General features: G+C 35.5%; 1 protein-coding gene across 3 annotated transcripts in view; it reads left to right on the top strand.

Annotated features, from left to right (window-relative positions):
* Positions 1–14,164, top strand: part of SDCCAG8 (SHH signaling and ciliogenesis regulator SDCCAG8) — a 274,761-nt gene that overhangs the window by 171,019 nt on the left and 89,578 nt on the right. For 2 of the 3 annotated variants that reach the window (XM_060090899.1, XM_060090898.1), the window contains 2 exons: positions 3,999–4,126; positions 6,247–6,355. In XM_060090899.1, the coding sequence (XP_059946882.1) occupies positions 3,999–4,126; positions 6,247–6,355 (237 nt within the window). The remainder of the gene's footprint in view (positions 1–3,998; positions 4,127–6,246; positions 6,356–14,164) is intronic. The other variant, XM_060090900.1, reaches the window with a different exon arrangement.

The raw sequence follows: 14,164 nt of genomic DNA, 5'->3' as shown, positions 1-14,164 counted from the left end.
CAATGTATGCTTAGTCTGTGTTTGAGGCCTACCCAGTACTTGTTCCCTCCTTTTAACTCTCAATTGTTATCAAGTAAACATCAACATGGCCCACACGCCCATGTGTTGCCACAGGTGATGTGGATAACTTGGAGAAAAAGATGGATGTTCCTATTCTAATACCTTTGCTCCTTTTTAAAGTCAGCTCTACTGAGGTAAATTTAAATATAATAAAAATCACCAATTTTAAGTTTGCAATTAAATGTGTTTTGACAAATGTACATAGTTACAGAACCATCATAACCATGATATAGAACATTTCTATCAACCCCAAAGTTCCCTCATGCCCATCCCCTACCTCCAGGTCCTGGAAACATTGACCAGTCACTCTATAGTTTACTTTTCTAGAATCTCATGTAAATGAAATCATGAAATATGTCTTTGGTACCTGGCTTCATTAAGCATACTGTCTTTGAGATTCACCTAGGTGTCATATGTAACAATAGCTTTTTATTACTATTTTATTACTACTATTGCTAGTATTCCATTGTAAGGCTATACCACGATTTGTTTATCTATTTAGCAGTTAATGGACATTTAGGTTGTTTCCAGGTTTTAGCTATTATGAATACATCTTTCAGCCTTATTTTAATAACAACCAAGAAATTCTTCTTTACTGCCATTGCTTTTATTCCAATTTGTAAAATATGGTAACTATAAGTTTGGTTAAGTGAGATCATCAATATTTTGAGTAAGAACTGAATGAAACCATTTGGGGAAGCCTGGCCCAGCTATCTTTCACAAGGCTCTCACACCCAGCTGGAACTGACTTCTTATTTTTCTATGCTTTAGTAGTTTTATTCCCTAGTACCTTTCTTGTGGTATATTTCACCTTTTACCTTCTATTTTGGCCATTTTTAATTCCCTATTGGGACAAAGACTATGCCATATTTATGTATCTTTGTTTGACCTGTGCCTAACAGAGTGTCTTTCAGAGTTATGTTAAATATTAAATGAATTGGTTTGGATTCTTCTCCGATCACTTCCTTGGATAACTAAGTGATTTTTATTAACTCTTTCAACCCATTATTGCATTACCTGTAGAGTGTTATAAAATAAGTTCCTAAATCAAAATATTTCAAATCCCACCTCTGCCTTTACAGCATTTACAGTAACCTTTGAGCAGATTTCTAATTCTTTATGACCCTCCTTTTTTTTTTCCAACTATAATGTGAGAGGATTTGATTAAACAAATTTGAGATTCCTTCTCCCTTTTAAAATGTTAAGGTTTTATAAAAAACCTGCTAAGTCAGAAAGAACCTGCAAGGTGAGAGGGCAACATAGAAGGAAAGGGGTATATAAAGAAGGTAGGAAAACAAAAATATGCCATGTTTTTATGCAATTGAAAAGAAAATGTGTAGTTTCTTAAACAGAGTAAAAGTTGGGCAAGGATTCAAGAAACAAAAGTTGTTGTGTAACAACATTTGTTGGTAGAGAATTCTTTTAAATTGTTTTATAAGGAGAACTACAATAATACAGTAGTTCTTTTCTCTAGTAAATTTAGATCAGTAATTAGGTTCCTCATTCTGAAAATTACTGATGAGACTGGCAGCCCCTTTGTGTAAGTGAACTATAAGCCCCAGTTTACAAAGGGTAGTCCCAGTTATGACTGTTTGTCTTGGTATAATTACTTATTATTAATGATTAATAATGCCCGTTTTCACTCTCAAATGGGTATTGGTTTTGAACAATGCATTTTTTCATCACCCGATTACTGGGGATCTCAGAATCCTAGGTCTCCCGACCTATATCCCCTGCTCTAGCTAGGGTTCTCTGTCTTGGGGATGGTTACTCAGTGAAAGAAGCCACAGTGCTCTCTTCAGGCTAACCCCTTCAGTGGCAGCATCTCCACCTGGCAACACCATTAGAGCCGTTCTCTTCCATACACTCTTCTCTCTTTTTTTTCACGTCTGGAAAGTTTTTGCCTCCTCATATAAGACTTGAGCAGATTCTGCAGCTTCACTTAAAGACTGCAGCCTTCTTTCCCCTATGGCAAGTATATAAGAACATCCGTTCATTAAGCATTCACTGCCCGCTTCCTGTGTGCCATGTACTGAGCTGGGCTCATTGTATAGAGAGACAAAGACGGCAAAAAGGGACAGACAAGTAAACCAATAACCAAAGTGTGATAAATGCTATCTTCGTAGGATGCATACATACACAACATATACTGATGTCACTGTAGAAAGAACAGTTAATTTAGGAGAGAGGGGAAAGAGAGGAGGGGAATTTTGAGCAGGTCCTAAAGGAGCAGTATACATTGAGCAGCGGTGACGGGTTGGTGGGAGGCAGAGAGGGGTGAGGTGGGCGGGGGAAAAAAACGTCCCAGCAAAACACAGAGACATGTGCAGCTTTCCGTGGCCAGAAAATACGTGGTATGACTGAGGAGGCAAAAAGTGGCCTCGACGCACTATCCATGTATTGCAGCATACCAATTTGGAACTGAGTGTGAGGCAAGACCTTGGAGCAAGTCCACAGGGTGTTGTTACTAGAAGTACCAGAAGGGACCTTATTTCACATTTAGCGTGGCCCCCTGATGATCCATTTGATTGAGGTGTGGGTGTATTTTCATTCTGGAATTTTGTACTACAACATTACCACATGCCTTGACTGATTTCAATACACACTTTCCTTATGTTGCTTTATGATGAGAAGCCAGTGATTTAAAGTTCCACAGCAGCACATAGACTAGTAGTGATAGCTTTATGGAATTGTTTATTTTTAGTTTGGCAAGACAAGACAGTAAATATCTCAATTAGTAAACTAAAGCAGCATGGATGAGAAATGCCCACAAGAAGATTAGGAGTTAGAAATAACTAAGCCAATTAATTGAAGGAAACTTTTATATCACTTACCCATATTTAGAGAATAAAGAACCAACCAACCTAATGTGTGTATGTGTGAGTGTGTGTTTGTGTGTATGTGTGTGTGCTCACACACAGTGTCATTATCCACAGTGGTGCCAGTAATGAGGTCCTTTGCATTCTTCAGGTTCTAATTGTTTAGGAAGTTTCTCTCTTTAGGAGCCACTGTGATTGGATATTGACCCATCCACTGGTCAATATCTAGTCACAGTGGGGTGAGATACATCATCTTTGACTACAGAAGCTTCTCATCCTGCAGTTTCTTTCAGTGTGACCCAAAAGGGATCTTATTATGAAGTGCTGGGAGAAGTTTTTTATTTTCATATTCATATTTATATTCACATTACATGGCCTAATGTGTGAAAATGTTTAATGAAAACATGCATGTGGTACTGCAGAATCATTTACTTGCCTCCAGATAGAATCTCCTACATTATATTTGAGATTCCGTTTTAAGTCTGGGAGGAAAAGCAGAGGTGATCTACAAAACTTAGTTTCAAGAATTTAAGTTTTGGGTGTATTGAGTCATGCTGTGCCTGTAACTTCAGGATCTTTAGGAAATATTGACCATTCAAAAGAAAAAAGATGGGCTTCCCTGGTGGCTCAGTGGTTGAGAGTCCGCCTTTCGTGCCCCAGTCCGGGAAGATCCCACATGCCGTAGAGCGGCTGGGCCCCATGAGCCATGGCCGCTGAGCCTGCGCGTCTGGAGCCTGTGCTCCACAACGGGAGAGGCCACAACAGAGAGAGGCCCGCGTACCGCGAAAAAAAAGATTAGTTGGCGGTACGTAACACTGAGAATGTTATAGAGAACGGTGTTTGTGTTTTAAAGTTATAAAATAGCATTATTCAGTTGTCATGATTTTTTGATTTTTAAAGTTGCTTACTTTAGTCCATTTAGATGTATGGCAAGTATTTAACATTGTATGAAAGATCCTTTGGAGTTTCTGCCTAAAGTAAGGGGGAGTCTGTAGAAAGACTGTTGTCTACTTATGCTTAACAATTTACTACGTATCAGCTCTCTGTGGTCTGTAGGGGAAATGATGGGGATTAGTGCATCTGTAGTTTAAATTTCTGTGTCTCCTCTCTGCCTTGTAGACTGGAAAAAGATAGCATTCAGCAGAGCTTTAGCAACGATGCAAAGGCCCAAGCCCTTCAGGCCCAGCAAAGAGAGCAGGAGCTGACACAGAAGATACAGCAAATGGAGGCCCAGCATGACAAAACTGGTAGGTGGTAGGGAAAGATTAGAGCCTGGGCACTTGCTCACAAGCCAGGCCCACGCCTTACTGTGAAATGACATCAGGAACACCTGTAACCTTTGGCTGGCCGAAGGGAGCAGATGCTAACTACACCGGAGATTCCGAATTACATATTAGTTAGCGTTTAAAAGAGAAAATGGAAAGTATTGCCCACTGTCTGTTGATTTCAGAGTGCTGCTCTCACATCTGTTGCACCATCTGGATTATGAGTTTATTTACCTGTGTTCAAGAAACGTAAAGCTGAGAGAGACCACAACAAAGTAGAAAAACAAAGGGCTTGTTTTTGGCTGGGTTTTCAGGCACACATGTTATATAAAGAAAATAGCATCAGAAGCTCTGCGGGAAATGCTCTGAGCTTACAGTTAGAGCCTCCTGAATAGCATTGAACAGTTCCCACAGTACACACATTATAGCTACTCTAAAAGCCTAATGAGTTTGCTTCAGCATCCAAACTGGAGAAAAGCTTTAGCCATTAATCGGTTCTTAATTCACTGTCGCAGCTGGATGTAATTCAGTGGCTCCAAATTGATATGTTCCTTTATTTAATCTTTGCAGCTTCGAACATTTTTAGCATTTGTATGATTTCCCCACCTCCCCCAACCCAGTCTAGAGTGATGTTTAATCCTTTGCATTCTTCAAGTTCTCACAACTGCTGTTAAAATTCACTAATACAAGGCATTGACCACAGCTGGCAGCTTGGCTAAAAATTGCCATCTTTCATCACATTGGCACTATTCTGCAGACTGAGTTGGCCAGTAACTCTTTACCTTTAATTTGAAAGTAAAATGCACTTTGAAAATAGGCAGTTTGATTTGTTCAGTCGGAGCATTATGTAGTTCCTTTCACTTTTGAGTTGTGTGTTCACAGACAGTGTTAGTCAAAACAAGACAGTGTCAGTCATTATAATTCCACACCACATACACCAAGCTGATTGTACTATTAAAACAAAAGTTTAATTGATCCTGTTTCTTCCAGAAAAATGTTGCTTAATTTTTAGTGCCTTGATTTATTTTGCTTTGTATGCTATATGCTTTTTTGTCAGTCATTGTCTAAAACTGAAAAGAAAGGGCCTGTTAAACCTTTCACCTAAAGATAATTTTCATGTGATTTAATGTATACTATATTTGATGACATGGTAATAAATGGTTGCTTATCCTGTAAGTGAAAAATTGCTAATGTAAAATTCATTAAATAATCTGTTTGCTAATAAAGAGGCAAATGTCATATTGATCCACATAATTCACTCCATCACTTTCAGTAGAGATTTTCTTCTCACAGTGTTTGGCCAGAAGAAATGAAAATTCACCAGGCTTGGTAGTTGTTTTTCCACTAAAAACAAAAGAAGAAGATTACAGAATGAATTATTGTTTGCCTCCACTATTATCAGGATCCCGGTGATCAAGGAGTCTTAGGCAGTATCTCTGAGTGCTAGATAAGAGTATTGACTGAGCCACCATGAGAATACTTCCTTTTGTTTTGCACAAAAATACATACTCTCTTTAGTTTCTTTGATCAGATCTTCATTGAAGCTCACACTAATAGATGAGGAAAATTATTTATTTCCAGTAAAATAAGGAAAGTTATGTATTTTTCTTTTATGATTAGAGAAGTATATGCAAGATGGGAGTAGTGAAATATGTGAGCAGATATGAAATATAAAGCATGAGTTACAGCGTAGAAAGAGTTCCTCAATTATTTTAGTTTTGAATTATCTGGTTGTGATCAATTTGACACTCTGTTTAGAGTAAAATTATCAAAATAAAAATATATTGCATATTACAAAGATATAAGCATCTATGGCTCCACTTGAGGTATTTGACAATTTATTAACATGTTAAAAATTACACAAAGCTGATATGATCAGATATGTTTCTGGTGTGTAATTATTAGGGAAATAAATGTCTCACAAGATTTAGTGTCTTGCCAGATGAGCATTCCTTTGACCTAGGACCGTAAAAGTGATCTAGAGTCTTATAGGAAAAGTGTGGTTGTCTTAGCACGTTTACCACTATACATGTGGAAGCACTGCAGAGCTACAACCATAAACATCTTATGTTGCTGGGGGGGGGGGTTATTGTTATTTCTAGAAAATGAACAGTATTCATTGCTGACCTCCCAGAATTCATTTCTGACAAAGTTAAAGGAAGAGTGCTGCACATTAGCCAAGAAACTGGAACAAATCTCTCAGAAAAGCAGGTAGGTAATATAATACTTTCAGAGCACTGTTTATATGAATACTGTCATTTTTTTCTTAAAAGACAGCATTTCCACTATTTTATAGTCTAATGTCAAAATTAGATATGTATTGACATATTTCCTGTAAAAAACATTTTCTCTCTATGAAAATTTTCTTAATTATCCATACAGACACCTTGATGTTTTTTCATAATTAGGTATACATACTATAATTTTACTTTTTTAATGTTCAGAATTGAAAACTATGAAATTTCAGAGCACAAAGGTCAAGATGGCATCCTTTTAATAAAGGATGCAGATAAATCAAGCAGTTCTAAAGTCATATTTTAACACAGCTAACATATTTTAGTCTATTATCATAGTTCTCCATGAACACATAAAAGCTATCTTTAAGGCAAATGATAATGGATAAAATATGAATGTATAAAAATAAAAGTAGATGATACTTTGAAATAAACCAAAACCATCTTTTCTTTCTCCTAAAATTGTTTTATTTTAATAAAATAGCCATCATTGATTTTGTAGGTACATGCTCTTTTATAAATCCACTGATTGGGTTCTTAGTGAATTTTTTTCTGTACATTTTCTAATCATATTATCTCAATAAATGAATTATTTATATTCTAAATTCTAAGAAGCCTGAGTTCTCATCTTAGCTCTGACAGTAGCTGTGTAATCTTGGACAAATTTATTTGACCTGCTTGAACTGTGGTTTCCTCTTGTAAATGAATGATGTTGAACAGAATCAATTTGACTTGAACTCAAAAGAAATCATTCATTTAACTAGCTAGGTATAAAATGTCGCATTACAGTATAACCTAATGGGAAAATAATCTGTGAATCTTCTCTTGCATACTTTTCTGAAACTCACTTAGATCATCAAAGAACAAGGAATAGGGCTCAGCAAACCAACTACTGACTTAGGTTTATTATTCAGAAAGAATTTCTAGGAGGGTCAGAGCAAGTCTGATCACTCTGAGCCCTATCTTGGGTTCCTGCATCAATAAGCTGGCTTACGTTATGGAATCCCCATCCCTTAATTTTTTTGAAAATCGGGGGGCTTATGAATCCAATTCTTTCTGCTCACAGGAAGGCAGAAGCTCCTATAACCACCCAGAATGTGCTCTGAACATGCACCTTCTTAGTGAATACTAATTAAGTATCTTGTTTGGGATGGGAAAAGGCTTAGGGTACCAAAATACCCAGTATTTTCAGGAAATTTGACAAGGAAACCCAAATAATTTTGCCATGGAAGAGACCCTCATAATATATCAACAGGAGGTATTCCTAACTAGAAATATTTGATTTACCTCAGATACCAACAAACTAGATTAATAATTTAAGAAAAAATTATTTTGAATTGGGTCTTAAAAGATTGTGTTATCTTAAGAGTGCTTTGGGATTGATTATTGATTAATTATCTTGCTGTCTAAGGAGACATAATTGAGGAATTGGAAGTGTATAAAAGAGAAAGAGAAGCTATATGCTTGCTATATATTATTTAATTCTCACAACAGCTTGAGACATGAATTATTATCTTCTTTTACAGAGGAGGAAACCAATACTCAAAGTGTTTAAATAGCTAGTAAGTAGGAGCACTAGAATTCTAACTTAGACATTTCTGGTTCCAAAGCCTATGATCTTTCTTACAATAAGTATAATTATTTTATATCTACTACTAAAGAAAATCCAGGCCAAAGTAGTTACAATGGGAAAGTTTAGGAAAGAAAAATTAATCTTTATATTTCCATGGAGAAGTAAGCATACTTCGCATGTGAGTGTTAACCTGTGAGCCTGGGTTAACCTGTGCCATGCGCCCTGAGGCCTTCTTTCCCCTGCTCTAGGTCTATCAATTTACCCTGTACTAGTCTAGTGAACTTGAACCTCAGCCTCTCTTCTCTTCAACTCCTCTCACTTCTGATTCTAGCTCCTGACTGCTACTTTGTAAATTGAATGTGTTCCGTTACGTCTGATACACAGCTGGCACCTGATACATATTTACTGAATGAATGAATGAAACAAATAAGCCCGGGGCTACTACCCCCTGTATCCTGATCTGACTCTGATTCCAGACCATTCCTTTGTTGATGACAGGCAGTGTGCAGTAAAAAACACTTTGGAATTCAGAAGGAACAAGGTTTGAATCTTGCTCTGGCACTTAGCTTCATAACCTTGCATACATCGCTTAATTTCTCCAAACCTCGGCTTCTCCATCTGTAAAAACCTTTTAAAAACTATGTTGCAGGATTATGATGGGAATTAGAAATTTAGAGAGATGTATATAGGTACACACATATATGTAACACCTAACACCATGCTTGACCCATAGAAGAATACAGTAGGTGCTATTGCTGTCATTGATAGTATCATTTTAAGGGTCTTGACTGGCAATTAGGATATCACTTCACCTAGCTATTATTGTCTTTGCTACCGTCCGAGTGCCATAATTCTCTGACAGACATAAAGTCTATACCACAATGGAAAATCTTTTTGAAGGCAATGCAGGATCAGGAAAATGTGGATTTGGTTGCGTTTCAGCTCCTGCTCTGGTACCTTGTCTTGTAAGTCTGAAGAGTTAAAATACGTATCTACTGTAACTTTATAAGTTGATCCAAAACTAAAACCTAGCAAATAATAAAGACTAGATAAGTTGTAACTTATTACTGTTAAAACTTTTAAGTGCCCCTAAAATTTACAAAATGTGCATTTTGTGTGTCTCGCAAGAAATTAGCATTATAACTAGGATACATTGTGATTTGGTGGTGTGGGGGCAGGTTGTTCATTTCTTTACTCTTCTCATTTCACTCTGGCTTCCTACATGAAAGACACTGCATTTTGATATTACCTTTGCTTTGAAAACACCTATAAAACTTGAAGGACTCAGAGTATTTCTTTTAAAGTAAAGCTATACATTTATTAAGCCTTGTAGAAGCCCTCCAGGAGTGAGCCTCTGCATACCCTCTACTAAACTTTTAGGATAAATAATTCCCCCTGTGCTTTAAAGTGAGGAAATCTTGAAGTTTTTTTGAGCTTTCTAAACTGTTGTCATTGTGAAAGCACAGTCTCCAAAATAATTATTTAGACCATATGGTAATTTTAATCCAGGTTTTCCTCAGAGTACTGTAGTAAAATTTTTCCTGAAAGTAAGTGTATTTATTTCATGTTGACTAACAGTTTAAACATTTTTTTTGTCTAAGAGTTTCATGTTATTCAAAATCCCATACTAAATAAATGGATTCATACCATTTAAAATACGCTTTTTTTTTTTTTTTAACTCACAGATCTAGTCCTCTGACTAGAGCCCCTGAAGAATCACTGGGAAAGCTGACAATCCGGGAGCACCAATCCCAGACACTCTTACTCTCTATCCCATCCTCATGCTAGGCTGCTTTATGAAAGTGTTTAGAAATGGTTCCTCCGTGTGTGTGTCCTGTTATATATGTTTCTTCCCAAGTAGATGTAAGTCGCATTATGGCTGTGCCTATGGCTTCTGCTGTCTGCAAGCCCTCCACAGTGAAGAGCCGGTACTTCCTGCACAGTATGCCTTCCACACTGCTCGGGTGGTGTCTGTAACCCCAGGGTTTGTGAATGGCACATCCCATTTTAAAACTAAAAGTGAACTGCCAATTCCATGCATTTTATACAGTTTGTTTTTGAGCATCAGACAAGACAAGTAATTCCATTTTGCTTTTAATTGGCACTAGGCAGACATTCTGGCTGATTTTAGATGAAACTCACATAAACTTCAGCTCCCTTTTGTCTTTATTCCCCAGGACTCTGAGAGCTTATTACAGTGGTAGGGTTGTTTCTGAAGTTGGTAAATGGAGATATTTAAATATCTTTGGTGCAACTGTGATTTTTCTTTATCAAAGTGAAGGAGGTGTTCCCTCTCCCCAGACACTTAGATGAATCAGCAGTAAAATGTTTGCAGTGCAGTTTGCAGTGCAATCTAAAACATGGCCTGGGGAGAGCTCAGAGAGGTTGGGTACCGGCTAGGAAGGGAGCCTCTGCCAGCTGCAGAATGGAGATCCAGCATGTGCTAGGTTTTCACCTCTCAACACTTCTGCCCCAGTGAAAAGAAAAGGATATAGAGCATAGAACTGGGGTCTGCATGGTTTTGCTTCTCTTCCTTTTCTATCATTGTCACTTTCTGGGTTGCTAGGTTCGTGGATTGATGTCTAACCCTACCCATTGTGTATTTGTGATTTGCGTTTTGTAATTAAGAGGAACAATGGGAGTCCATTGGGTCTCGTTATATATAATGGTTGGTTTAATTTGTTTCATTTCTATCTTGTTAATTGTAAATTGATCATTAAGATTTGAATTCTAATCTGTCACCAGGGTTGTGGGTATTGAGGCTAGAGCAATGATCCTGGTTTTAATCACTGATGATGAGAAACAAATTTTATAATTTTGGTACATATTGCAGTTCATATATTTTAACACTGTATTTTATGGTGTTATAAATATTGTTAAATGACTTTTAGTGTAGTTTTACTGTGTGGACTATAATGTATAAATTATATTACTGTTTTGGCAACAGTAGGTATCCAACTGTGTGAGTTTAATTGAAGTAAAGAACACATACCCGGTTGAACTATTTTTTTTCCCTGGCATGTTTAGATGATGTTAGTTTGGGATGCTACAAAAATTATATTCTACAAGAAGAAACTGATATTGTCCTCTGCTAATTATTACTGAAAGTTGAATGAGACTCTAAAAGAGTAAAAAATTAAGGGGATATGTTTTTCCTTAAAAAGCAATTATCACTGTAATCCTGATTATCATAGTAAAATATTATACTTCATGAAAATGTAATTACACAGTATAACTGGTATATAAAAATGCAGTGAGAAGTTCATGCTTCTGTAAAGGCAGAAATTACCTAAATTTTCTATGAAAATTGATTAGAATCAATTTTCTTTTTATATAACACTAGGATAATCATGCCACAAATGTAATCTCAAGCTAACATAGAAGCTCGTAAATTTACTCTTTGAACTTTTCAAACTGCTAGCTCTTTCAATATATCATGGACTCTAGACAGATAAAAATGATGTCCATGTACATATACCAAATTTTTATTGAACATTGGAAGTTGGTAGGCAAATTACTATTATAAACAAAGAAAAGCATACACATAAAATATGCAAAGCAGAAAAGTACTGTAGCAATAAAATACCTGATAGTAATATGTACTTTACAATTAACATTTATATTTTTGAAATTCTGTATATAAGATATCCTCAATATAGGGCATTTGGTTATAAATGCAAAGAAGAATTAAGGAAAAAAATTTCCTGTAACATTACCATCCAGCTAACTATCGTTAACTTTTGACATGTTTACTTTCAGTCATTTTCCATGTATAGGTAAATGTGTATGTTACCATGCATTTATATTGTGAGTGATACACATATGTGTGTGTGTATATATATATATATATATACAGTTTTATATCCTGCTCTTTTTACTTAATATTATCTAATGAACACTTTTCTACATCAGTAAATACTCAGAAAACATAATTTTAGTTGAATCATTTATGAATAATAATTCATCAGAATTTTAAACTCTTTTTAAATGTAATGAATAATATAATAATAATTTTATACATAAATCTGAATTTTTTCATGATTTTCTTAGTTGAGATGTCTAAAAGGGGATTGCTGGTCCAAAGACTGTGAACCCTGTTAAGGCTGTTAATGTGTATGACTTTGCTCAAGTACTGCACTAAATTCTGCTCAGTATATACGTGTACAAAGCAGTTTGTGACAAAAAGAAGTGAGAGGTTTTTCAAAAAAGGAGTGAGTGGCCATGTTGCACAGTGGGTGGGACAACCCCTTTAGAGTTGGACAGACCAGTGTTTGTGTCTGGGCTTGGGTAATCACCATTTAGGTGACCTTAGGCGAATTATTAAACCTCATATTTACCTCCCAGAGAAAAGGGAATAAACACTTACATTGTAGAATTAATTGAGATCATAATGTAAAGGATGAATTCCACTACCTAGTGTAGTGTGTGTAGTGTAGGCATACAGTAAATGTTTTATTAGGCATTTCTTTGAATAATAGGGAAATTGAATGTTTTATAAATGTTTGTTGATCATTTATGTTTCTTCCTCTGTGAGTATTTTTCATATCCCTTGTACTTTTTTAATTGGAATTTTGATGAAGAGTGGGGATAGCAGTTTATTATATAATGCTTCTAATCTTCATTTGTCTCATTTTTTACGTTCCCCTTTTTTTAATATTGAATAATTTGTTCCCAGTTCTTTGTTTCTCAAGAATTTTTTCAAAATCAAGGTGACTTTATTTTTTGTTTTAAATATTACAATATATGTCCATTGTAAAAATTCAGAAAATACAGAAAAGGAAAAAAAATATTTTATATTTCTAATCTGGACACCAAGAGATAATCAATATTAATATGTGGTATACATGTCAAAATATTTTTTATTTTATAAAATAGAACTACCTTATGCTGATTTTTAATATTTTCCTTTTTTACCAATATGTCATATTTTAGGTCAATATATAACACCAATAAATAGCCATATTATCAGAATAGCATCTTGATATTTCTTTTTTTAAGTAATGTAACTAATCATCTGTTGATACATTTCTGGGTTAAGTTTTCATATATTGGGTTGCAGAGCAAGGTTGTTTCTAGAAACAGTGCTACAAGGAACATGCTCATGAAAACATATGATTTTGTTGTATGTAAAATCTTTATATTGTTATATTGTAAAATCTATGTTTCCTTCGTGACTTTTAAAAAGTGACTTGTTTTTCTGGGAAAGTACCTGAGAACAGATAAATAATCTTATGCATTTTTTCTAATCCGGTTTAAGGATATGTTTGGTCCTTTTGGAATTTTAGTGCATATTGTGATAGGAAATACTAATCGTGGAAGAATACTAAATTAAAAATTTCATATAACTGCTCCTAAATTCTTTTATATTGTATGTGATTTTGAAAGGATAGACATAGTCATTATTAACTTATTTAGACTATTTCAAATATAAGTAAATTCTTATTAGAAGAAGTAAATATAGATTGAGTGCTTAATCTGAGCTTGAAAATGAGATAATCCATGCCCTTGTGTGGAATCTGGAATCTAGCAAGAAAGATGAGGCACAGAGCACAATTCACAGGAATAAATTATAAGCTAATGTATGCATAAAAGCTAGAGGTGGTTTCAAAAAATGTGCTGACATACTGAGAACTGCAAGTATTAATCAGAGCAAGCTTTCTTCGAGATGAGACTTGAACCAAGGTGAAAACAAAATGAGGAATGAGGTGAACTAAAAGGGAGCGATCGCTTCATGCCCTGTGAAGCAGCTTAGTCCTTGAGATAAATTCCCTTAGAAAATCCAAATCTTTTCCAGGAAAAAAAAAAAAATGGCTCTGTCACCTAATGGAGGAATCCTTTCTTTGGAGGGAAATAATTTTACATCAAGCATCTCACATAAACCTCAAGAAACAAACCAATTGTTAACTATTCGTATTTTAATGTGCAAGACTTCTAAGCTTTCAGTTCTAACCTATGAGGCAGTAGAGTATGAGGAGATGGTGGAGTAAGGAGTAATGTTTAATTAAATCAAGGAAAAAGTACAAATTTTCTTGGACAGATGTCTCTCTTAGCTTCAAATGTTGAGCCTTGAAATGGCCATCCAAGACACTGAAGAAGTAACGTTATTTCCTGACAAACACCAATCATCACCAAAGTAGGTAGATATCTGTAATCCCAAATGAAATAATGTGAAAGCAGAAAGAAAATTGGGGGACTGGTACCTCACTTAGCAAA

Source organism: Mesoplodon densirostris, chromosome 2 (genome assembly GCF_025265405.1).
Source record: "Mesoplodon densirostris isolate mMesDen1 chromosome 2, mMesDen1 primary haplotype, whole genome shotgun sequence".
NCBI classification, from domain to species: Eukaryota; Metazoa; Chordata; class Mammalia; order Artiodactyla; family Ziphiidae; genus Mesoplodon; species Mesoplodon densirostris.
This window is presented reverse-complemented; position numbering and strand designations above follow the sequence as displayed.